General features: G+C 38.1%; 1 protein-coding gene across 2 annotated transcripts; it reads right to left on the bottom strand.

The window, feature by feature from the left end:
* Nucleotides 1-364: 364 nt before the first annotated feature.
* LOC121947904 (long-chain-fatty-acid--CoA ligase 1-like) lies at nt 365-25,668 on the bottom strand. 2 transcript variants are annotated; one of them, XM_042493087.2, is made up of 22 exons: nt 25,596-25,616; nt 21,740-21,843; nt 17,194-17,584; nt 14,213-14,327; nt 13,970-14,034; nt 12,656-12,757; nt 11,583-11,682; nt 11,291-11,466; nt 10,566-10,598; nt 10,407-10,458; nt 10,119-10,192; nt 8,633-8,710; nt 7,939-8,073; nt 7,555-7,689; nt 6,146-6,241; nt 5,836-5,908; nt 5,620-5,708; nt 5,426-5,542; nt 5,111-5,254; nt 3,225-3,329; nt 1,738-1,809; nt 365-1,606 (listed from the first exon to the last, which is right to left on the bottom strand). In XM_042493087.2, the coding sequence occupies exons 3-22, from the start codon at nt 17,386-17,388 to the stop codon at nt 1,466-1,468; spliced, it is 2,097 nt and encodes a 698-aa protein (XP_042349021.2). In that variant the 5' UTR covers nt 17,389-17,584; nt 21,740-21,843; nt 25,596-25,616; the 3' UTR covers nt 365-1,465. The 2 variants fall into 2 exon arrangements, with proteins under 2 accessions (XP_042349021.2, XP_042349022.2); XM_042493088.2 differs by lacking the exon at nt 21,740-21,843 and having other exon boundaries at nt 25,596-25,668.
* Between the last annotated feature and the right edge of the window lie 220 nt (nt 25,669-25,888).

Here is a 25,888-nt window from a genome sequence, read left to right on the forward strand (position 1 = left end):
ACTTTACGTTATTAGTGTTAATGTGAATAAGGTTACAATATTTTTGCCTTATTTTTAAGGCGATATAGTATGGATATAGTTTAGTCAAATTAAACATTTGCACTGAAGATTTGTAAAAAGTATCCCTCCCGTACGGATTCGGTAAAATGTCGCCCCTACGGAGAGCGAAAGGGTTCAGTTTGTACTGTCGTTGATCTTTGTAATCACGGATATATATATATATATATATATATATATATATATATATATATATATATATATATATATGGCCTCATAAATAACCAGACAGATCAAATGACATATCTAAAAGCGTTTTTCCCATAAATACAGCCCTCATGAAGCCAAAGACATGGCATCTCACAGCTCTTTTGATGATTTTTAATTACAGTTTTTACAAAACAAATCTGAAATGACAGTAAAAACAGTTATAGCAAGTCCACATTCAAATGTACTTTCATTAACTTAAAACCATAAACATTCAAAAGGATGTCATTTAGTCAATGTCATTTTTAAATGAATAGTTTCACCCTACGACAGCATGATGAAATAACTTAAGAAAACAGATGCCTTCAACAACTCTTTCCCCTTATGTTAACATCATAAATAAATTAAAACATTGAAACCATTTCCCTTTTCCCTTTCTATTCTTTAGCACCAAAATCCCTTGTTTACAGTTTGCTTTGTTTACATGACCTTTAATATGGCTTACTCAGCTGGTTCCCGGTGTCCTAACTGGACCCAAGCTTATTTCATTACAAGATTTAAGAACAGAAAGAATCTCGGTAACCATTGTAGATTTCAACTTTCTACAGAACAAACTTCTTAGTTAAAATAACATTTGACAAAAACACTCTCATCAAAGACCTGAAACTTTATATTATAGCGTGGAGCTGTTTGGGTTGCAGTGATCAATATGGCTCCTGATCCAACATTTGTCCCTCAGTAAACCCGTTTTAGTGGTACACGTCTTGAAGTTAAAATTGTGTGTGTGTGTGTGTGTGTATGACGTACTGTGTGGTTCTCGACACTAAAGTCCTGAGATGTCAAAGCTGCACTTTAATAGTTTCCCTTTAAAACACCCTTAATGGTGACGCTATCACAAAAAAGCTGATTAGAATCAAAACATAATTGCAGAATTTGTACTGTACATAGAATATTTTATCATAGACACGTTTATTTTAAGAATAAAATCTACTCTAGACCTTAAGAGGTCTTGTATTCTCTACCGTAGCTCCTATAGGTCATCAATTTTGTTCTAAATGCTCTGATTTAAATTTCCGTTAAACGCTACATCCGGTCCTGTTCCTGTTGTTTGTCGTGTTACTGACCATAAGGACCAAACAGGCTGATGACAGGACCTCTTCATTTGCTCCGCCATGTGTGCTTTACCATTTCTCTTTCTCTAAAAACACACTTTGTTAGAACTTAAGTGTCTGTTATTCCATTTTGCTCCCCGTCTCTCCTTTTACAGCTTGATCCCAGCGTACAGCTCCTCTATCTGAGATCTAAAGTGTTGCCGCAGTTCGGTCCTCTTGGCCTTCAGTGTTGGAGTGAGCAGGCCGTTCTCGATCGAGAACAGCTCGGTGTGGACGTAGATGGCCTTCACCTAAAGGACACACATGTCGGCAGGCTGTTAGCACGTTTGGAAGAACAGTTGAAAGTCTACAGAGCTAGTCTACAGCTGATGTAAAGTATACTTCAAACCTTGACTGAATTATTACATTCAAGTGTTTTTACCTGCTCAAACGACTTGAGGCCTCCTTCCTTGCCCAGTCGCACCATGTCCTCCAAGATGGCTGCCTTGACTTCCTGAACAGACAGGAAGGAGACATGCCTCAGAATAATGATGTCAAAAGCTCTTTCAATTAATACTTGGTCCATGGGCATTTTCTACTAATCAATGTTAGTTTAAGCTTCTACTTTCTTATTCAAGGCAACACATCGCATCACATTGATTTCAGCCTTCAATATCACAGTCATAACAGTTGGGGATAACAAAAGAATTAACTCCTGATCTCAAATAACAGCATTAAAAAACTACCTGCAAGCACAGTGGTTCCTAGCCTCTGTAATCATGTTACTTTCACGTAAAGGAAAAAAAATCTTACAAAAGCAATGTAGTCTAAATTTTTAGTTTCTCATTCAAGGCATAAACAATATGTACAGAAGCAGAGAACAGCCGAGCTTGCCATTATTCTTGTCATTACGTCAAGATCACAAGTAAATTATTTTGTTATCTCCTGATAACCATGCGTGTGTTCTTTTGATAAAAGGTTATTTTAGTTTGATTCTAGATAAAATAAAATTCTGATTACTGATTCTGATGAGATCAACGACTTGTTTTCTTGAGATCAAGGGATAAGTAAAAAGAACTCAAAAATGAGTATCTAGTTAATTTGCTCACACTTGAATTTAGCTCTCAAAATCACTGTCATAATGGTCAGGGATAACAAAATAATTAATTCTTGATCTTGAGATAACGGCATTAAAAAAAAGAATATGCAAGCACAGCTATTCTCGCCTTCCGTTATCATCTTACTTCTATTAAAGAAAAAAAACGAACAGAAACAGTTTAGTCAGAGTACTTATTTCTCATTCAAGGCGATTTTTACAATTATGTACGTAAGTAGAGAATGGCCATGCTTGCACATATATTTTTTCTAATTGCTATAATCTTCAGATCAAAACATAATTTTTTTTTGTTATCTTAAGGTTAAAATGCTTGTGTTCTCTGGATGGCGATTTAATTTATGTTGATTTTCGATAAAACAATAGGTCTAATTTCAAGATGACGATCATTTGTCTTGAAAAACGGACTTGTTTTCTTGAGGTAACACATGTATCGCATTAGTGTCTCTGGCTGATGTTCCCCAACAGCTCTATCAGATGACCTGAAGTACCCCTGTATCAATGTCACCTATCATGGTGCAAATGTGGTCTTTTGAATGTATTTAAAAACTGATGTTATTTAACTAATAATTAGATAAAAGTTAATATTTTCACACAGAAACATAGCGATCCATGATTTGTCTTATTTCAGTAGATTATTACTCTGCTTGATAAACACTTTTCACACACTCCGCAACAATCGCTCAGGTGTTACAACTGCTTCAGTTTTGGTGGGAGGCTCGTCTGGCGCTGGTATTTCATTTCATATCATGACAATAAATATATTTGAGTTTGAATTCCACCGTTTACTGTAACCAAAGTCTGTAAAGTATTACCGCTTTGCCACATAGTTCCTGATAGCTGCCCTCCAGTCCCAGGGTCCTCTTGGCCCAGCCAGACAGGAAGTCAGGGTCAGGAACCACCACTGCTACCAGACATGCCTGGAGACAAACACAAAGCATACAGGTTAAATACAGCAGGAAGGAAACAACAAATCCCACTGAGAGTAGGGCTGGGCGATAAATCAAATTTAATTGCCCAAGAAGGTTTTGGCTTCCAACAATTCTGGAAACATGATAATCGAGATAAACGATTATTGTGCCGCATTCCGTTTTGCAATGATGCTCTTGTTTTGTCTTGTGTTGTTAATCCAGCGCACTCCTTCTTCTCCTTTTGTACCATGTTTACATTTACAGAATATATTATTCATTCATGCCCAGCATTTTTTAATTATATTGGAATTGAAGTCTCTTATAACATAATTTCATCAGGCAGGCATGGAGGGAGAGATGGATCACATGAAGAAGAAGAAACTGAACGTGATAGCTAACAAAACGTCTCAAACACACACACACACACACACACACACAATATGTCGACAGCTACATAAAGTGAATTTGCCGCTGTGTCGCATAACATGGACATTATCCACGGAAAAGTACTGTAAAAATTCCATTACACAGAACAAAATTCCACAACATTTCTAAAACTTTCAATAGTTTTTACTAATTTCATGACTTTTCCAGGCCTGCAGAATGTGTTTGTGAAATTCCACTACTTTTCCTGGTTTTCGACGACCATGGGAACCCCGTTTGAGTCAATGAGAAATTGTGTTAATTATGTTTACAACACTGAGAATGATAATTCTGATCATGATTATTGCCCTAAATGAGAAGCCCTAACTGAGACACTGAAGTTTTGAAAAAAGGATCAGAGGTCAGAAGAAGCATATTAGGTACGCTGATTTGTAACATGTTGAGCAGGATTGATCCCCCTCTCTACTCACCCGCTGCTCAACTTTTTACACTGGCTATGTTGTTCTGGACCACAGTATACTTGAGTCATCATCTATGTGACATTTTTTTTGTGCTACAGTGAAGAAAATGTGGTGCAGACGGACACTGCTGCCCAGAGGACCATCATGAGTGGGGACCGGCGAGGCAAAGCTCTGCCGCTGGCCAGAGAGGAGCAGCTGATGTTGTGATGCTGAGCTGCCTCTTGCTGGGTTTGTTTGCATTAGGCTATGCTGCTGTCTGATCCAAGATTTTAACCCTTAGGGCCCACTTTCATATTGCACACACTTGTATTGCTCTGCGCATAGTAGTAAAAATTACAAATTCAAAGGCAAAAGCCTAGAATGACACCCAGAAATAATATAATGTATGTTTTTATATTTTGATGGCTGTGGGATCAAACATTGCAGTTTGAATGGGTTTTTTTTGTAATGGTGCATTTTTTTGCAGTTTTGTTTACACTGTGTATTTGATTTGTGTGCCATGTGCAAGAACACTGCCAAATTATCACAAAATGAAGAATGAAAAGTGCGTAAAATGCATCAAACAGTCCCTATGGGTTAAATTAAGACACTTTTAATAACTCATTGTAGCAAACTAGAAGAGTAAGAGGTAACCGACTTGCAACAGCAGTCTACCTATATGTTTTTGTACAGTTGGTGCGCTTGGTGTGTAAAATACCGGAGTACAAATGAACGGATTTGAGTACAGATCAGCGTACTTTGGCCAAGTATGGAACACAGTGTTCACACTGATCCAACAAACTGGACTTTGGGGCCAAGAACACTTTGATCTGCACCTGAGACCCTGATGTGAAAGCCCTACAAATCTGTAAGCCTAGCATTCTACTCAATTAGAGCTTAAGAGGGAATAATACACCACACACATCTACGACAGAAACACACACACTCTAAATTTCCTCCACCTACCTGCAGACTGTCTCCATGCACAAAGACCTGTGCCACTGCATCGCACCTAATGTAGATATTCTCGATCTTCTCAGGAGCAATGTACTCCCCCTGCGCCAGCTTAAAGATGTGCTTCTTTCTGTCCATGATCTTCAGTGTGCCATTCTGTCAACACACACAATTACATTTTATACAACAAGCTGTAAGAAGTACAGAATTTTATGAGTAGTAAAATGTAACAAACTTTGTTTGAAAGAAATGTCAGTCAAGTTGGCACGAACAAAGTGAGGTGGATAAAAAAATGTGATGTTAAATTCAACCAATAAATGAACCTACAGGAAGCCATTTTCCAATGTCTCCAGTGTGAAGCCATCCATCTGCATCGATAGCCTCCGCAGTCCTCTCAGGGTCCTTCAGATAGCCCTGGAACACGTTGGGACCCTTCACACACACCTGAAAAAACACACATATGTATGAATGATGTGCACCATCATAACATGTATAAAAGGCAAAGTGTCTTTGTGTTTTACCTCTCCTTCTCCGTTCACAGCCAGGTAGTTCATCTCAGGCACATCTACCAATTTGACTGTGTTACAGGGCAGAGGAGCGCCAACATGACCTGCAGACATTAAGTCAGGTTTATTTCTTGCAAGGCTGAGTTTTAGTCAGTTCATATCTTACAAGGTTAAGCTACATGCTGTAAGTTAAAAGAAAAAGTTATGTAAAGCAGCTTTGCTTATCTTTACCTGCATTCCATTCACCGGGCATGGTCATGGTGCATCCAGCAGTACACTCCGTCTGTCCATAGCCTTCATAGAACTGAGACAGAGAACAAAAAACTATGGTTAGAATTATTATATTATACATTATATATGCTACTACAAGCATAAGTTGATGCAATGTAAAATGTGGAAGCAGAGGAGTTTGGAAAAGGAAATGATTACAGTGTTTCTTCACATCACCTGCTGTCATGCTTTGCAGGATTCCAGGGAAGGCAATAATAAGAGACAGGATTAATATGTGAGACTTGAGTCATCTTGTGCATGTTTGCGTTACCTGACAGCCCATTGCAGCTCTGATGAAGGTGAGGACAGTAGGAGAGATGGGAGCAGCACCGGTTAGTATGAGACGCACGCGACCTCCAAGGCTGGCCTGTAGATGGCAGCACATCAAAAGTCATCATCATCAGTCACCTCTATAACGAATTCATGTAAAAGAAAAATCCCTCAACCAGATCTAAAAATCCTAAAATGCCACATAATGTGTATGTCCTTCATGCTTGAACCCTTTAAATTGCTTTCAGTAAAGGCTGTTGTTCATTATTTATTGTGTGCTCTCTGGATATTAACACATTACTTCTGTAAAAAGGCATTTGAAACTCTTTACACGCTTTACACAGTATTTTATTTTCAGTTAGCCACTAAATATTCAAATTAAGACTGCATTGTAAATACAACTACTTTTCAAGGACCTGCTAACCCACTGTTTATTTAAGAAACATTACTCTAAAATATTATGGACACCTACGGGAATTAACCGAGCCTGCATGTCTTTGGGCTGTGGGGGGGGCGCCAGAGAACCTAGAGAAAAGTCACACTAACATGGGAAGAAACTCCACACAGAAAGGCCCCAGCTGGCTGGCAGGTTTAAACCCGCAACGCTCTTGTTGTGAGGCGAGAGTGCTAACCACTACAAAACCACTGAGCACGTTATGCCAAAAAAAAGAAAAAAAAGTCTATCGAATTAATTTGATTTATCAACCAGCCCAAGTGCAAAATATCCCTGAACATGTCACACTTAAGTATACAGTGACATATTAGGAGTTTCAAAGGGACCTATTATGATTTTCCCAATTTTCTGTCATTTATATAATGTTAAAAATGGCCAAATTTTAAAATAAGGAGGTAAACTTATATAAAAGTGATCCTTGAGAGCAAAAAGCCCTGGCTTCAGACCATTCTGAATACTCTATTTCCAACATGTTTTCTTCTACTGTGGATACAAGCTGATCCCGCCTCATGACAGATTTCTTTATATGGTCATCTGCTCCAGGCACACTATTGCAAGTGTTTGCATTACATTACACTGCTACATGTAGCTTCATGCTAACATCACGGAAACATGTAATCTTGGTGCTGATGTATTTATTTTCTCCTCAATTTTGGATTTTATTCCTGCTGGAACATGTCTGGTTGTGTTTAGAAGATTCATATTGGTGATGTTTAACAGCAGAAAGTGCCGCTATACTCTTTAAGAGTCATTCCTTGTCTTTGCCCTGCTCTGTCTCTGACTAGCTTGTCCTGACATCCTCACCATAACCCCAACCAATCTCACTCTGGCCTAAAGCTATCACGTGGGTGTTCCACCGCAAACGGTGTGAGGAAAATGAAGTGTTTTTTGAACATTAAAACTTGTAAACATATTTGGGCCAATAGGTCCCCTTCAACTGTTCTGGTTCTGCGTACCTGGACCTTCTGGAAGATGAGTCGATCCCAGATACTGTCTCTCCTCATGATGCCTTTCTTCATCTCTGCCTCCTTCCTACGGTAGGCAAAATTCAGCAGCCAGCGCTTCAAAGTGGTGTTGGCCTGCCCCAAAATCTACAAAGACACACAAACCAAGGCTCACCATAACTACTAGGAGCATTACATGCTTTCATGGTGACATCTTAAACATTCACAAGCTCTTAAGTAACACTGGCTTAAAATGTTAATATGAGCAAGGTCAGAGATTCAGAAGCATGTGCACTGCCATAACTCTAAGCTAACACTCCTTTTTATAAGGCTATCGCTATCATCATCATCATCATCATCATCATCATCATCATCATCATCATCATGCGCACATACCTTATCATACATTCTGTTTAGCAGTCGGGGTACCACAGGGAACACAGTAGGCCTCAGCGTGTTCAGGTCGTCTGAAAGCAGACGGATATCTCCCTGGAAAAAGCCGATCTTGGCTCCCTGAACAATCATCAGTGCCTGTCAGCAATACCAGAAAGTGACAGAGGGGAAAGTTTGAAACCTCAGCAAGTTGGCTTGATTTCTTTCAAAAACAAGGAAAGAAGGCAATGAGCAACTTAATGAGAAATGCCCCCAGTATCAGCTAGATATGTGTAAAAAGTTACAAAAACAATAAAGTGAAAATAATCACACACAAAAAAAAGAAAAGTACAGAAACCCACACACATGGAAACGGCTTAAAAAAGGTGCTAAAATAAAGTTACAAAAATAAAAAAAAACTAATAATAACAACATTCTGGATATATTCCCTTTGTTTTATGATTTTTTTCTCTCTCTTATTTGAAAAGCTAATTTTCAGGTAATTCTCTCTTTAAAAATTTGTTCAGGTTTCAAAGGTTTAAATGATTGTGAAAGGTGTCTGAACAGAGCACAAGAAAACTGATGTCGATTCAGGTATCAAAGGGTTAAAAGAGGTCACCATAACCATTAATAAGCGAGGTTAACACACCAGGATTATAGGACTATCAATCTGTGTTTAACAAAGGGAAACTATGGGAACTAAGGGAACATACATTACCTGTACTAGCCTCTCAAACATATGAGCCAAGGGCAGGAAGGAAATATGGACATCACTGGGAGACATTGGACAGGAGACCTAAAACGGGTGCATACACAGACAGGAATACAAACACACAGACAGGGACACACAGTTGTACAAACACACATCAATGGACATGACCCAGACAGACAGACAGGGGGACACACAGACAGGAAGGGAAAGCTATCAGTGTTGTTTGTACCTCCACCATCCTCTCAAACATGTGAGCCAGAGGCAGAAAAGACAGCATGACATCATCTGAGGTGGTCTGAATGTAAGACTGGAGAGAAGAGGATAAAGTTTATCAAAGCCCCTTATTTTACAAACAAATACTGATACTGTGTCACTTTGACAATTAAAAAAATAACTAAAAAACAAAATAAAACCATTTTTGATATCAGCAGTGATCGGCATGTTGGCTGATTCCAAGATCACTGTGACCTTGCGTCCATCTCACTTTCACTCTCCTGATATCTCAACACCTTGAAGGGATCTCTTTAAATGTGGCACAGACATAAAGGCGTACTTTCAGTGCCTTATTTTGTATATTCAGGGATTTTTGTGTAATTTTTTTGTAATTAATTTGGAAATCTTTTGCATTTCATCGGTATCTCTCAATACCGATGAAATGCCGATATTATTGTGCATCCCTAATAGGCCATAATTTTATTCTATTGGACATTAATGTAATTCTTTTTCAATATTAATTCATACATTCTTGAGTTCTGTCCAAAAACATGTTTTTTGAGGTCACATTAAACTCGGAACACCAAATTCTTATCAGTTCATCCTTGAGTCTAAGTGGACGTGTGCGCCAAATTTAAAGAAATTCACTCAGGGCCTTCTGGAGATATCGCATTTACAAGAGTGAGACAATGACCAGCACACCTTGTCCTTGACCTTTGACAACCAAAATCGAATCTGTTCATCCTCGAATCAAACAGGATGTTGGTGCTGAATTTGAAGAAAATCTATTTTCTTGACCTATTGCATTCACGTTCCAAAGAAAACGTGCATTTATGATGACCAATCTGAGTTCCTCCTTTCTTAGATTCACATTTTAATTTCTGGTTTCTCCTTCAAAATTTAAGTATATCAGTTACAGCTATAAAAGACAGTGTGATTTATTTTTCACACGTTCTTGTCTAGTGTCCCTGTATTAAGTTAGTTATCTCTTGTTGAATATCATGTTTGATTGTTCATTTAAAAAAATGTCCAGAAAGGCAGAGAAGGAAACCTACTTTTACTAGATTTAAATTATAAAAATTGTTGTATTACTATAGAGCCCTTCCCTCCCAAAAGGTGATATTTCTCTTGTTCCTACAAGATAACAATACCCTGTGCACACAAACTAAAAGCATCACCTTTCAGGACTTTAGGCTCTCCGCATATTACAAACGCTAAAGTCTTCTTTTCACTTTTTCACTATAACTTTTGCAGCTCAAGTGTTTGATCAACACCTCACCTCTGTCAGTTTGATGAAGGCTGAGCAGTTCGACACAATATTCTTATGCGTTAACATAGCTCCCTTTGGGTTTCCTGAAAGAACAAACACGCAAAGCACAAATATGCACCTTTAGAGATAACTGTACATTTGGTATATATTTCTGATACTCATGGAAATTTTATTGGGTACAATTCACTCTCTCTCTCTGTGTGTGTGTGTGTGTGTGTGTGTGTGTGTGTGTGTGTGTGTGTGTGTGTGTGTGTGTGTGTGTGTGTGCATGTGTGTTTATGTGTGTGTGTGCATCACCTGTTGTTCCACTGGTGAAGCAGATGAGAGCCAGGTCGTCAGGTTGTGGAGGCTGCAGGGATTTCAGTGCCATGGTCAAACAGTGCCACAAAACACACAACATCACATTATTTATGTGTTGACTGTTAACAGGTAATTTACAGGCCAGTGTGCACTTACCACTGGTTGGCGATGGTTGGACTTCCCGATTGCCTGAGCAATAAGAAAAGCACGTTAATGAAGCCTTTATGAGGAGGATAAAGTGACAGAGAAAATGACAAGAACACATGTACTAAAGAAAATCTAAAAATGAAAAAAAATGAATAAAGACAACACAAGAAAACTAGCAAGTAAAGAAAACAAGAAATATAAACTGAAATTATATCAGACAATTTAAAAAAGAAAGTAAGCACAAGGTGGCAAAGCAAAAAACACTACAGCAAGGTAAAAATAAAAAATTAACAATGCAAAGAGACAGAAAAAAACAAGTAATAAAACCAAAAACAAGAACGAAAATGAAGGGTTAGAGCAAAATAACCAAAGAACAAAAGCCAAAATTGTTGAGCAAACAACAATTCAAAAGATTTCCAAATTAATTACAAAAAAAATACAGAAAAATCCCTGAATATACAAAAGAAGGCACTGAAAGTACGCCTTTATGTCTGTGCCATATTTAAAGAGATCCCTTCAAGGTGTTGAGATATCAGGAGAGTGAAAGTGAGATGGACGCAAGGTCACAGTGATCTTGACCTTTGACCACCAAAATCTGTAGTTTATCACAGAGACTAACAGAGCCAAATTAGAAAAAACATTCTCGGGCTGTTTTTGCGATATTTTGTTCATGTGAATGGGACAGACAGATGGACGGAGAACCTAATACGTGGTAACAAAAGCTGCCTGCTGACCTCCATCTCCTGCAGGCTGAGGATGTGGATTCCAGCCTGTTGCCCCCTGCTGACCAGCTCGTCACTGGGGGTCTCCATGAGCACGATGGTTTTCACAGAGTGTTCCCTGTCCTTAACACAGTTCAGCACCAGGTTGACTTTATCCACCACGTCGCACACTATCGTCGAGATGGAAGCTGCAGAAACATCGTGCAGACAGACTGAGTCACATACAGTTCTATACTAGCAGCAGCACTGACTTATAAGTCATTAAAGACATTAAAGTGTATGTATTGATACTGTCATGGTTTACCTTTGTCTATAATGTATTGGATGGCTTCTGTTCCCAGTGTGTCATACAGAGGGACTGACACCAGAGAATAGGTGTAACACGCCAGCTCACTAATGGTCCACTACACACACACCCACACACAAACAAACAAATAAGCATTACAGGGTAATCCCTTTACACAGAAATGAAATTGAAAAAATCACTGAAGATACAAAAAAGGCTGCGGAACTGAAAGAACTGCTTTATGTTTAAAATTTGAAATTTACCTCAAAGCATTAAGCTTTTGGCTTTTTTGCTGTGTTTTCTCTCTCTTGATTTACAGGCTCTTTTACAGATCCCCTACATGTATCAGCCAGACATGCCATATGCTAATGTTATTTTCAGAATAATACCCAGAAATATGAGTTTTACTACACGTCTAACTGCAGTTTCTGTAAGGAAAAATGTTTTAGGGTCTATAAGTTTTTATCATGGGCAAATATCTGTTAAAGAATGGATAAGAGTAAAGTGTCAGTGTTCCAGGAATATAAGAACCACTTGATGTGACATTATGAACTATAGTGATGTCAAAAAAAATATTTCTGGTGCAAACTAAAAACAGTTCATATTAATGGATTTGTGATCCCTATTATTATTCTTTGCCTTACTTCTACAATGAGTATAGTCCTGCTTTGAGGTCTGGAATTGCAGGTCTCATAATGCTTTGAAGAATGTCCACAGAAAGTATGATTCCATGGGTTCAGTGATATACACTGTACCCCATATCTTGAGACCTGCTTCTTTTGACCTTTTTTGGCAAACTGGCACAAAAAGGTATTGTTAATTAGCTTTCTGGAGTTCCTGTCTGCAATGAACCCATGGATGTACAAACAGCCATTTTTGGAGTATTTGAATACTAAATAATAATGTTCTAAATTTCTAGAGTTCTCTGATTTCTAAACAGGTTATTTGGCATTTATTCACAGTTGGCATCGTGAAAAATAATATCCTTGGAAAAGCTAAGTTATCAGTCAGAGACTGAGTGAGTGTGATTTTGATGCAAATTGGACACACAGTCATCAGGCCTTATAGGTAAAGGGTGCGTGTATGGGTACCTCAGGTCTGTTCTGAGAGAAGATGCCAATGTGTGGGTCAGTGGTCTTGGAGTGTCCTCTGTGAAGAAATGCTGAACCCAGATTCTCTGTGCGCTCCATTACCTAACACAAACATACACAAACATCAATAAACAAACACACAAGCTGAGCTTTTTTTTACCTTATTATAATAATACTATGTGTTCTCTCAGGTGGTACTGGATGATTTCATTAATATTTCACCAACAGTGTTGAATCTGAATTTGTTTTACTATCAGTGACAGACAACTAATTTTAAATGTCTAACAGCCACTTTAAAGTCACCAAAACTTCATTTAAAATCTGTATAGAAATTTTTAAGGAATATTATACATAGCTGAAAATCATGTACAGTCAAACTAAGCGAATGCAACTGCTAAGATTACCTCCATTAATGGCATTAACCGCCATTATGTCTGTAACACACAACCTGAATTAGCAGACAATCAAGTTCAATTATCAAGTAAAGCCTCTTTATTTTGTTTGTTTGACAACCTCTTGCTTTACATCAAAACAACAGAGACTTGGTTATTAAGGCAACATGTTACCGATAGTTGATTTAAATATTACCTTGTTACTTTTGCAGTCCTGCTGTATTAAAGAACACAACCTCTGGAGCCTAAATGACAGTAATGAGAGCTATAATCTAATAAACTCACACTTAAAGGAGTTAATCAATTTCATATTGCTGCTCCATGAAGTTGAGGGACTCACCCAGGACATTTTTTGAATGGTCACAATCTATGCAGCAGAGGCCGAGATATCCTGACTTTTACTGCCTAGTGTGTATCAAACTACACAAACACTGGATCCTAGACTTTCCTTACTCCACCTCAGTAGCATTTTTTCCAGAAGACTCTCTGGTTCATAAATGCCCATCACTTTTAAACTTCACAATCCTAGCTTGTAATGCAGGACTTCAGTTATAAATATGTAGATTCTCAGCTCAAGCTTGGATAACCTTGATGATATCATCAGGGACATTTTTCAGACTTGGCCTAACTTCTTCAGAGCCAACAAACACATCAGACAACTTTTATACTGGCTTAGATAGTCAAGTTAACTAAAATTTATGTGTTAAACTGTTGTAATGTCCCTTTAGTTCCAGTGCACGTGACATGTAATTCATTAAAAAAGCTACTTCAGAAATTAAACCCAAACACATGCAGGTTGTATTTGCCCCACAATGTCATTCACTTTTCACAAGTTTGTGATGCCTGCACCTTTTAGCTTTACTGCACTCAAACCGGAGGCTACGATGTTTTTATAGGGTGAGCTGCTCATGGCTACTCTTACCTCTCTGTAGGACATCCATTCATAGGGCTGTTTTGGTTTCCTGGAGCCCAGACAAGGACCATTATCTAGAGGATAAAAGGAGAGCGGCAGAGGGAGGGAATAAAACATGACATGATGTTTAAACCCATGAATGAGGAAAGGCTGGTGTACCTTGTGGTCAACACCAAGGCTGACAGGCTCTTGAGTTACTCAGAATAAAAAATATACACACTCAGATGACATAATAAAGTGTTTGTGACTCACCAGAGATTCGAACACCTCTGAGGAAGAACTCGTACATTGTTTTGGCATCATCGTAGAAATATGTGATGGGACCATCACCGCTCTGCAGAGCTGATTGGCGTGCCAACTCTCCGCCCTGATAAAAGAAACAAACTTGGGTTATGAAACATATGACTGATACTTGAGTAATGCCAAACTCAGTTTCAGTCTCTTGACTCTTGGGCAGACATTTCATTTACAAACATACTGTAAAATGTGCTGAGAAATAATGCTGAAACATCAAAAACCTTGATTTTTTTAAAATGTAGTCCACGTGTGCTTTATCGGCTTTAGGGGTCTACATTTATGAAGACATATTTCATGCTGTTTTGTCTTTTACTTATGTTTTGCCACATGTCAAAACGTGTATTGATAACTAACAGATATATATATATATTAATGCAATAATGTAGTACTGGCTGTTACAAAAACAAGGGAGCTACTTTCACATAAAAAATGAAATAAATTTAGTTCAGAAGTTTAGCAGTGATTTACTCAAGTTTAAGACCTTAAAAACCATGCCATAAATCCCAAATAGATATATTCAGTTGCTGAACAACTCAAGATTAAGAGCTAGAACCTGTTTAACTGCACAGACATCATGTGTCTGACTTTGTGCAGCTAAATGGAACGAACAAAACCATACTTCTTGATCTCATGCACAGACACACGCACACACACTTTGTGCATTCCTGTTGGCCTACAATTCATTAGTGATGTTATTACAGTGTATTTAGGTGTTCCCTAACGTCTGCTCTTTTCAACTGCCACCTGTGTAGGTCTCTCCATCTATGCTCCTCTTACTGTCATGTGACCTGTTGTTTTGCACCTGTGCTAGAAAGCAACTTAAAGGGACATTTCTGACTGTTTGAAGTATGGTTGTGTGGGTTACTCACAATAGTCAGTTTATTACATAAAAAAGTTACCTAAAACAGTCCCACCTTAAAAAAAAACTGCATTATAAGAACTGTACGCTATCCTGAGAGTATTTTCTCCACTTTACTTTCTCATCAGACAGCCCATTTTGACAGGGAAGCTCTTGATGGCTTCAGCTCCCCATCAAGGCTCTTATCAAGGCTGCCAAATTCCACTGACAAAAAACATTTTAGCTCGCTGAACACAGGAGCTGCTGGTCTACTGCTGCTTCAATCAGTTAGTTTGTGTTATTGTGTGACTTTGGTGAATCTAAACTTACCATTTGAAACGTCAAAGTCACACAATAACGAAAACAAACTAAGTGATTGAGGCAGCGGTAGTCCAGCAGCTCCTGCGCTCTCCAATGTTAAATCACTGTTTCCCTCAATGGAGTCTGGTTTTAAAGAGAGAGAGAGAGAAAACAGCCTCATTTTCTTGTTGGAAATTGCTGTCTGATATCAAGTTAAAGCAGTAAAAACATTCTCAATGTAGGATAGACTTAAATAGATATTGATTTGTTTAGGTGGGATGGGTTTTTTGTGATTAAATGATATTTTGCTGCTGACCGCTCCACAGCAGTCGATTGCTTAACTTCCATGTTGGACTCCAACCTGCTCCTCTTCGGGCATGTCAACGGCAAACTACTGCTTGTAATATGCTGTCTATGCATAAGTGCCCCATAAAACTTCTTTTCAAAATATCCCAACTATCCCTTTAAGCTGGCATCTCAGAATAGAGATGCACTTATCAAGTTAGCTTTGCCTTATTTGTGAGTAAAACAACACTTAACATCCTGTGTAATCAGCTAACTAAGCATGGGCTGTGACAAAACGGGGTCTTGGCCTGCTTTTGCCCTTGAATTGGGTTGAAAAACTGAATCTAGAGGCTAGTCTAGTTACTACTGTACCAGTTTGTAGACGTTTCCTCAGGGCTTTTGACTGTTTCGACTGGTGTGTAATTAGAGTGCCTTTATGAAAAAAGGGTGGGGCCAACAGTGAAATGAGGTGATGAAGTCAAGTCACACACATGAACAGTCGATCTGTTGAGGTCATGGTTGCTACTGTGGGTATGCAGTTGTTGCTTAATCAAGTGATGTGTGCACATTAGTACAGTACTTAACTTCAGTATTTGAGTATCTGTACTTAACTTAAGTTTTTGGTTTTTTTAAATTTATTCTTTTGACTACATTTAACTGTCAAATATTGTTCTATTGATTCGGCTACATTTCTATGAAGGCTTTCGCTACTCATTACATTTACTTTGAAGCCAGGAATAGATTTTTTTTCTTTTCTAAAATGTAAAATCCGTAAACTCTGATTATGCATTTCTGAGAGGTTGTTTGTCACAGTGGTGTTTCTGTACCTCTACCTCGTGCATATGCTGTCAGGAGACAGGTAGAGAGGAGAGGTCATCAAGGAAGAGTTTGTTCATTCAAAGAATTTTAGTAAGATTCTTCTATCTAGTTGAGTTGAGTTTTAACAGTGAAAAATCTACAGGTGTATAACAGGGATGTTAAGCTTGCTTTTTTTAATTTATAAAAAAATTAAAATGACAGTGGTGGTCCTTTTGTTATGTTAGGTATTTTAAAAGAATGTACTCTGCTACTTTAACTCAAGTAATAATTTGAGTAAGCAACTTTTACTTATACTGGAGTTATATCTGACCAGTATCTTTACTCAAGTAATAGATATATATATATATAGAGAGAGATCTATACTTTGTCCACCACAGCAGGTGCCCATAGTGAAGGTGTCTGTAACTGTTGTTACAGTAAAAGGTAGCAGGAAAGTGAGATTAATCATGTATGTGACGCTGCATGAATCAACATAATTATTCTGCTTTGGCTCTGGCAACATCTCAAGTTTCATAAGAGTTTACATTCTGTTCATTCTATCAGCAACAGCATGACTACAGTGTGTGGAATTAAACATGCTGAGACCTGCACATTATCACCTTATCAGTAACTATTGCTGCTGTTTTAAAGTCTGTTTATCTTAACCTGCGACCTTTTTAGATACTTGACTCAGACAGAGAGACCATCAACTCACCGGGATCTCAATTGACTGCATGCGGTAGTCGCAGAGCGGTGGGAGGGCTTTGGGCCGTGTTGCCAGGTAGTATGTTGTCGCAGCAGCCACTGCACCCATGCTGACCAACATGGGGGCGGACAGACCCCTGAAATACTGTCTGAGATCATCCAGATCTAGCAACCTCAGCTTCTGCAGGAACTCCTGGCTCAGCATGATGCTAATGATGAACTAAAAGGCGAGTGTGTGGAATGCGTACCAGTTATTGTGTGTGTGATATGGAAAGTGACAGATGAATGACGGGTTGGTTGTGTTTGATAAAACGGTGCAGCTTCTGTTAACCCTGAGCTGAGATTAAGAGTGTGTGTTACTGAAAGGAGTGTGTGTATAGTGAAGCTGATCAGGCCGGGACCTAGAAAGAGGAAAAGGAGATAGGTTATTCATTTGGTCACATTTAAAAAGTTAACACTTCAAGTATTTCTGATTCGTAATTTTTAGAGGTTTGTTTCTTTTAGCCACCAAGAAAACACATCTGTCATTTTGGGTTTGTTTATACTGTGATGAGTTACATCTTCCCTGCTTATTAAGAGCATATGTGCAGTTGTATCCCGAGACTTCAGAAATGGGACAAAGTTGTTGCAAGTCATAAGTATGTCTCAAGTATTTGCACTGAAGTCTCAAGTCCCAAATCATATATATATATATATATATATATATATATATATATATATATATAATTTTATATATAAATATACACACATACATACACACACATATATATATATATATACATACATACATACATACATATATATATATATATATATATATAATATAAACCCCATCTGTTTCTGCAAACCAGGAGCACGTTGACCTCCAGCCACTGTATGTAATAGACCGACTATACATAAGTATGTCATACAGCACTGATAAACTGTTGGAGCTAGATTAAAAGCCAGAGGATCACCAAAGCTACTAAAATTTACCCTCAATGAAACATGCATGTTTGTGGAAAATTTCACACGAAACCATCAATGATTTACTAGAACAAATCCACCAGTGTCAATCTGATGGTGGCAGTGGTTGTTGAGATATTTCATTCAGGAACAAAGTGGTGGACGAATTGACCCACCAGCTACCTTTACCTGCTGACACTTTACATAATCATCTTTTAGAAATTTGTTGCTAACCCAATACAATGGATAGACACAGTTAATACTGGAATCACACTCCAGAGAAGAAAAAGTGCCCAAATTAGAATTCTGGAGCCCCAATCAAAGTTAAAAGTATTAAAAAAGAAAACCATATCCATGGGTCTTGTTTTTTACAGTTTAAGGACTCAAAAGCCCCTTTTACACTGCCTGTTCAAGGTGGGAACATCATGCCGTAATTCCGCTTCATCGCTCTGGACAATCACTGAATGGGGTGACAGAGTTGTCTCACCTCCAAGTCAGCATCAGAGATAGTAACAGCACCAAATCAAGGTCTGTGTAAATGAGACAGCCAGCAGGACAAGACAATGGGACATGAGTGACATTTTTGATGCATGTCATGTTTGAGACCCACTGCGGGGATTTTAAAAGCAATTAGCATCAGTTAACAGCTAACTCAAAAAGGAAGAAGAGCAGCCGAAAACGTAGGAAAATTGGGAAAACAATGAGGCTTGGGAGCTCCATACCCTCCAAGCAGACAAAGTGATCAGCCACCATATAACAGGGACGGTAAATGATTGTTATTGACATGTTATTCCAGAGTGGGTTTTTTTTCTTTCATTAAATCCCTGCAGACACACGTTATATGTCACCCTAGAGGCAGACATTGTTGTGTTAGACGCATGTCCGTCACGCCTCTTTTGGTTCTACGATGCCAGTATGCTGTCTAAAATCACACACTGGACCGTCACAATGCCGTCACGGATCGGTTCTGTGTAAAAATGCAAAGGAGACATGAAGAAGAGACTTTGTAGCAGACCTATAGCGCCATCCCTGTGTAAAAAGGGCCTAACATTCAGCTAATCTGCTGCATCAGGACTCTGTGGGTTGTATTTGATGCAAATATTGCTAAATTTTGTGGGTTAAAGAAGGTGACGTCGCTTTTCTCAAAGTGAAATCTGTTGTGCAAAATAATCAAGTAACTTTGACAGAACCTCTTGTGTTCATGTACGACCCCACCTGTCACTGTAAGAAGCCAGTTTAGGGGAAAAAATGTTTGCAGGGCCTTTCAGTTGTGGACAGTTAAAGGAACCAGCTTTGGACACATAGTGCAAGCAAGGGCTTTATTTTTAAACTAAATTTGTGCCCCTTGTAGGTTAATGTGTTACACCTTTAAAATTCCACATTGACATGGACAGATTCCATATTTTGGGCAGGTGTGGGAGCTGCAACAGGCCTGATCTTGATTGGTGGAATGCAGTTTATGTTTACATTGGCTAACTGCTTTTAGTTCTGAGTTCAAGCAGTAAAACAGGACTTTGTGTACCAATACATTACTGCTTTTTTCATTCCTTAACATTCCTTCCTTTTCATTCCTTTAATTCCTTAAAGAAAGCATTTGTACAGATAAACTCAACCACCAGCAAAACTGTGTCTCTACAGTCTACTGCCAAGTACAGAGACCTCAGCTGACTTGTGCTGCTGCGCTTCTATAGAATAATAACAGGGGCTCATATTGCAGTATAATTAGATCTTATATCATATATTCAACAGATTCTCTGAGGACAAGTTCAGTGGGTGTCTTGTTCCCATGGTGTGTGTTTCTGTTAAGCAGCTGGGGAATGAGACTCTGAGTGTTGTGAACACACTGACGAGGTGACAGACGGGAGGAGGTGTTTAAGAATAAACAGATTAGAAACAGAGTCTGAGGTCTTTAGGGGACAGAGACAGCGACAGTCCACCTCGGTGTGAACCCTGAGGACGAAGACAGCGACCTTAGGCCCAGATTATAAATTAACAATACAAACTGAGGCACAACACAGTGATCACATCAAGACCAAGTTGTACTGATGAACTTAACTTTGACACCAAAGCTTAGAAAATCAAATCAGTCATCCATAAGTGAGGGAGTGCTACTCTGCTTCTGTCATTCTTCAATTTGTTGACCTGAATATTCACTGATGATGAACGTTTGCATGCAAAAGGCAGAAAGAGTCAATTCACATAAATCTTCTTGGTTTATTTATTTTTTTTATTAAATTGTTAACAATGATATATAGCTTCTTAAAGAGAGAACTCTAATTGATCTAATGTTGCACAGCCTAACGCAACATCTGTGCCACTGTTACTTTTTTAATACATTTTTTAAGCAATCCTTTCTATCCCAACATAATCTAGTCATTGGAATATACAGGAGAGTAAGCCCACTTCCTCCTCAGCAACCTACTGAGTATACCAAGTAGTACACCCACCTCATCAACTACCACTACACCACTGGTTTGCATTTTGTTCAGTTGACTGGGGTTGCAACAGTACAAGATTTTTTAGGTACAACAGTCAGGGCTGGAAATTAGCACCAGCCACCAGCCAAATGCTGGTAAAATATGCAAGTGGCTTCTAGATTTGCTTCACCCAGCCAAAAAAAAAACAAAACAATGGCAATCTATTGAGTGGCTAATAGATTTTGGAATCTACCAGCAGCCACATTGGTAGGTAGACAACAAAGTTGATTTCCAACCCTGACGACAAAGAAAATATTGCAGTTTCATAGTATGGTCTTACACATTTATTATTGTTATTAACAGTACCAATGGTCCTTAAAAGACATTAAAATATAAGAGTTTTTTTGGGTTAACCAAACACTTAATTTCTAAAACTGATATCTGAAACCATTTTTTTCAAAACTGTGCAAATATGTCAAAGCTCTCCCTTTAGAAAATTACTAAAACAAGGGCCAGATTCTTTGTTCGTTGCAGTTTTTTCAAGCAAGCAAATGTAAGCAAATGTACACTGAATGACCAATTTTCATATCATGATATGCCTTGAAACTGGCATACCGCTGCACCATTGGTGAAATAAGTAACTGTCATTATGTTTTAAATAAATTCTATATTAATTATTGCCATATGGTTGTTCTATCACATGTAATACCATGTAGTCTATCTTTTTAAAGAAGATTTTTTTTAAAAAGGGCATAAAACCCTATATTCTACTGGATCTTTTAGATCTTTAAGAATCAAGACCCAATAGACCATCAATGGCATAACCTTCAGTAATAGAAAAAAAGTTTCAATCCAAAATTCAAACAAATCTTGACCTTTAAATTAAAATTCTGATGGAATTGTCAACTGGAGAATCTCTGAGTATGTTTTATAATGTACTCTTGACAGAAGGTCAGTGTAAACTAACATATAAAGGCCCACTCCTGAAAAAAACACATAAACAAACAAAAAGAGCATGATATTTGAATTACAAAACAATATCCTGATACAAACTTTTGGCCATACCGCCATATAGGCTAGCACTTTGGCATAGATTTCAATAACTGCACACAGAAAGATGACAAGATCACCAAAGAGCTGTGTCTATATGCCAGGGTACTGTTCTATTTCTTTTTGAATTTCTACCCCACTGACCTGTAACAGAGAGCAGCCACGTCACACAGTGGCTTTCTTATTTCAGCTGCACATCCAAGAACCCTGGGAATGCTGTTGTTTCTGCTGCTACAGCAACCAGCACTCTGCTCTCACAAAGAGGAAGGAACAGATATACTGCTGGCACCAAACACTCACGCTGCTTCTGTGGATGTGTAACCTCAACTAATCTACCAATCAAAGGTCAGACCGGCACCAGGGAGGGCTCTGACTGGCTGGTTGTTGCGAGACAGTCAGTGTGATTAAAGACTTGATGTAAAAAAATCAGTGAACTGAAGACAAGATCAATGAGATAGTAAAAGTTGGGGAACCAAATCATTGTGAGTTATGGAACTTTCTGTCTGCTGGTACAAGCACAATAAAATACATCACATATTTAACACCGCAACACTCCACTGAGCATCAGTGCACTTTGGTTATTTTACTCGTCTGTATCCTCTGATTCTATTAGACATGAACAGACTTGCCAAACTGGGTGTCTTGCAAAAGCTAACAAGTTCAAGCAGTTGCTTGGTGCCCTCACCTTTCTCCCAGTGACCTCTGACCCCTGTGTGGGCAGCCGAGATGATTAGACAGAGTGAGACAAACGCTGATCAAAGGGAAAAACTACAGAACAGAGAGGAAGCTGCCCTGTTGACTCATTAAGTCACGGCACATACTGTTGTTTCCTCCATATTGCATCTATGCTTCATTAATTAATTGACTCATCCATAAAAATGTGCCCAAATACTGAAAAATGCATATTATAATTACCTAAATCGCAAGGTAGCATCTTCATATTGCTTGTTTTGTCTGAGCCACACATCCAAACCCAAAGATATTCAGTTAATTGACACATATGACCAAAATGCAGCAAATCTTAACAATAGAGAAGCTGGAACTGGTGACTTTTACAGGATTTGCTTGAGAAATTATTTAAACAATTCATCTATTATCCAAAAAAAGTTGCAGACTAATTTTCTATCAATTGCTGAATCTGTTATCCGACTTATTTGTTTTAGCTCTAAATACACATGCATTTACAATGATGTAGAATTAAGATTTTGTTTGGGACCTTGTGGAAAACTGGAAATTTTGAACGTAGATATATTTCCCTTTTGATACAACACTATCACCAGATATGAACTTTTGTTTCAGGTCTGAAACTATGGTGTGATATAAATAACATAACTCAATCAGTCAGTGGATCTGCTGAGTGAGCAAGTGAGTGAGGGCTTAAGGAAAAGAAAAGGATTACTTTTCCTGTTGCATTTGCTCTATAAATGATTGCATTATCAAACAGGTAACAGGGGAAATGATCCTTTCTTTTGTATCTTGATTGTTGACTAATTACATATTTTTTGTGTCACTTGAACAATGGTCAGAGTTAACTCTGAGCTTATGTCAATACTTGCTCAGTGCTGTGGTATTACTGTATGCCAATACCATCATGCCAATGAGGAACATTTTTTGGATTAAAACAACAAAGGGGATGACTGCATAATGGTGAAAGTAACAAAGTACATTTACTCAAGTATTGTACTTTAAGACAATTCTAAAGTACTTGAGTAACTTGAGTATTTCCATTCCATACTACTTTACACTTCTTTTTAGGCCTGTCTCAATAATTATGTCTCCTCCACTACATTTATTTGGACTTCATAAACTGGACTAAACAGTCCAAGTGCTGTAAGTAGTTTTAACTAGCTCCATTTCACATCAGTAAAATGCTGTTTACACATTCATGCATCACTATGGCCAATCTATTGATGTCACATATTACATGATAATATATCACTTACTGGTAGTAGTATTTAATACTTTAAGTACATTTTGCTGCCATTACTTCTGTGCTTTCACTGCTGTATGATTTTGAATGCATATCTTTCACTAATGTTAGGGTATTAATACTTCAGTAAATGTTCTGAATACTTCCTCTGTCAGTGAAGCTTCATTAGAATCAGCAAATACCAAAATCAGTAATGCACTTTGAATTTTTTTTTTTTTTTTAAAAAGACAAATAGATATTTTTCAGCAACTCCATGTTACAACACACAAATCCATGGTATGCACACTATGGTGTGAACTAGAGGTCACAAAAGCTTGAACCCCATCATTTCCCTCATGTTGGAAGACAGGTCTTATATTGCTGCAACACTTCAAGTAAAATACTATACTGCTACTGCATAATCTACAGTACTGTGCAAAAGTCCAGGCCACCTTAAACTTTGATATGTATGATAATGATCATACATATTTATTTTTCAGCAGTCTCTTTACCAAAATACAAATGGCAAATATTTAGTTCGACCTCCATTAACTCAGCATGTCTTGAACTCTCTTGGGCAGACTATTAGATTTACATGCTAATCTTCTGGTGTATTTACATCAGGTTACAATCAAAACATGTCCAAAGCTCAATATTGATTGTTTGAGTTACATTTTGTTCTGGTTGTACAAATCCATGTTTCACATTGGATACTTACGTCAGTCTGAAGAAGACACTTTGTTCTGACGTTTTTGGTGTTTTATTGTAGAAGTGAAAAAAGTGTCAGCATTAAAAAACTATTTATTCTTTTTTTTAATGTAGATTTTCACTTGACTTTCTAAATAAGACAAATTATTTGATGTCGAAAGTTTCAGTTTTGATTTAACAGTTGCTAAAGGCATTTAAACAAAGATTTATGTTGGAGTTTGTTTTATTCCAAATTATTGTAAATGCATATCGGTTCCAAATATTGGTTATCAGTAGACAAGAAATCTTTTGTGGCCTAAGACTTCAGCACAAACACAGATGTTTACTTGTAGATGCATGATTTTCTGCATTTCTGTGGTTTGTCAGAAGCACTTTGCATGCTTTATTTAAGCGATTAGTGCATCACCACCTCGGCCTGAGTGCACCGGTGTCCATAACGAGCGCCACCAAGGAGAGCTAAAGGGGGGCACGAAAGAGCATACCAAGGAACCAATGAAAGAAGGGTGGGTTGATGGAGCCGGCCAATCAGAGACAAGTCACCTTTCACCTCAAAACCTGCACTGTGCCTCTAGACCCTAGCAGTCATGTCTACAGTCTCTGTCCACCTGCCTCATGTTTCCTGTGCATACCGCTTTCTCTGCAGAATATTATTTTATCTGTACAGCATTAATGCAAACCACAAAATACACACGAACACAAGCGGACGTTAATCTAAAATCTCTTTAACGATGGACTTTAAACTTAATCTCACTTGACTGGACATTGATCACTCTTGTCCTCATTTAACTCTCGGGAGACATATCTCCCCCCTTTACTCCAGCCTAACCCTCTGACAGCAGAGGCTGGAGCGTAACGTCAAACATGAACCGTTACTACACCAAACTGCAGAGAAAGTGAAGTTAATGGCAAACTCAATTGAAGTTTTCCGAAAAGTTGAAACAATTCATACAGAATAAATCAACATATTGAAGCCACTGTGACGTACAGCCAGTCACCTCGCGTAGCCTCTATCAACTATATGTCAACTATAACTGGTTTACTCCGCGGTGTCGCCTTTCTTAGTGAAAGAAGACCATTGGAAACATTCATAAAGTGGGTAAAATGTGTAACGTTGAATGAAACGCATACGACAAAACTTACGAGACAACTGCGTAAGCTTTTCTGTCACAGTTATGCACGTTTTCCCATTAACCATCTATGATTTATCTGCCACATCTTTGCTTAGAGCTCGAGCGGATCTAACGTGCATCATTTTCTCACGCTTACGTCATGTTATTACACTTTATTGCTAAGCATACGGTATAGCAAACTACTAAACTAACTATTTATGGGGTTAAAATCAATAAAACAACAATATCGAGCTTGTTTAAAGTACTTTCCCACCTGTTAGCAGCAGATCTTTCTGTCTTCTTGCTCTTGACCACGCGCACCTAATTTTAGTGTTAAGAAAAATTACAACTTCCGAACTAAAGTTTCAAAATAAAATTCGTTCTTTATACACAACTTCCTGAGGCGTACACTTTTAAAGAGCACAACTTTAAGAAAGCATAAGTGTATTAAATATAATATAATCTAATATTTATTTTTGATGTTTAACTAAATACAACTGCGGTCTTTGGGGATTGTCTTATGATGGTTTAACAATTTTAGTATTTCCTTTGCATTACATTTTGAAA

The sequence above is a fragment of the Plectropomus leopardus genome, chromosome 8 (assembly GCF_026936395.1).
Source record: "Plectropomus leopardus strain MGB_pleo_1.0 chromosome 8, ASM2693639v1, whole genome shotgun sequence".
NCBI lineage: Eukaryota > Metazoa > Chordata > Actinopteri > Perciformes > Serranidae > Plectropomus > Plectropomus leopardus.

Coding starts and splice junctions, on each gene's coding strand:
- LOC121947904 (XM_042493088.2), bottom strand. CDS start 17,388: ATGCTGAGCCAGGAGTTCCTGCAGAAGCTGAGGTTGCTAGATCTGGAT. Junction 10,459..10,565: donor CCAACCATCGCCAACCAGTG/GTAAGTGCACAC, acceptor AAATCCCTGCAG/CCTCCACAACCTGACGACCT. Junction 1,810..3,224: donor AGGAACTATGTGGCAAAGCG/GTAATACTTTAC, acceptor CTGTCTGTTCAG/GAAGTCAAGGCAGCCATCTT.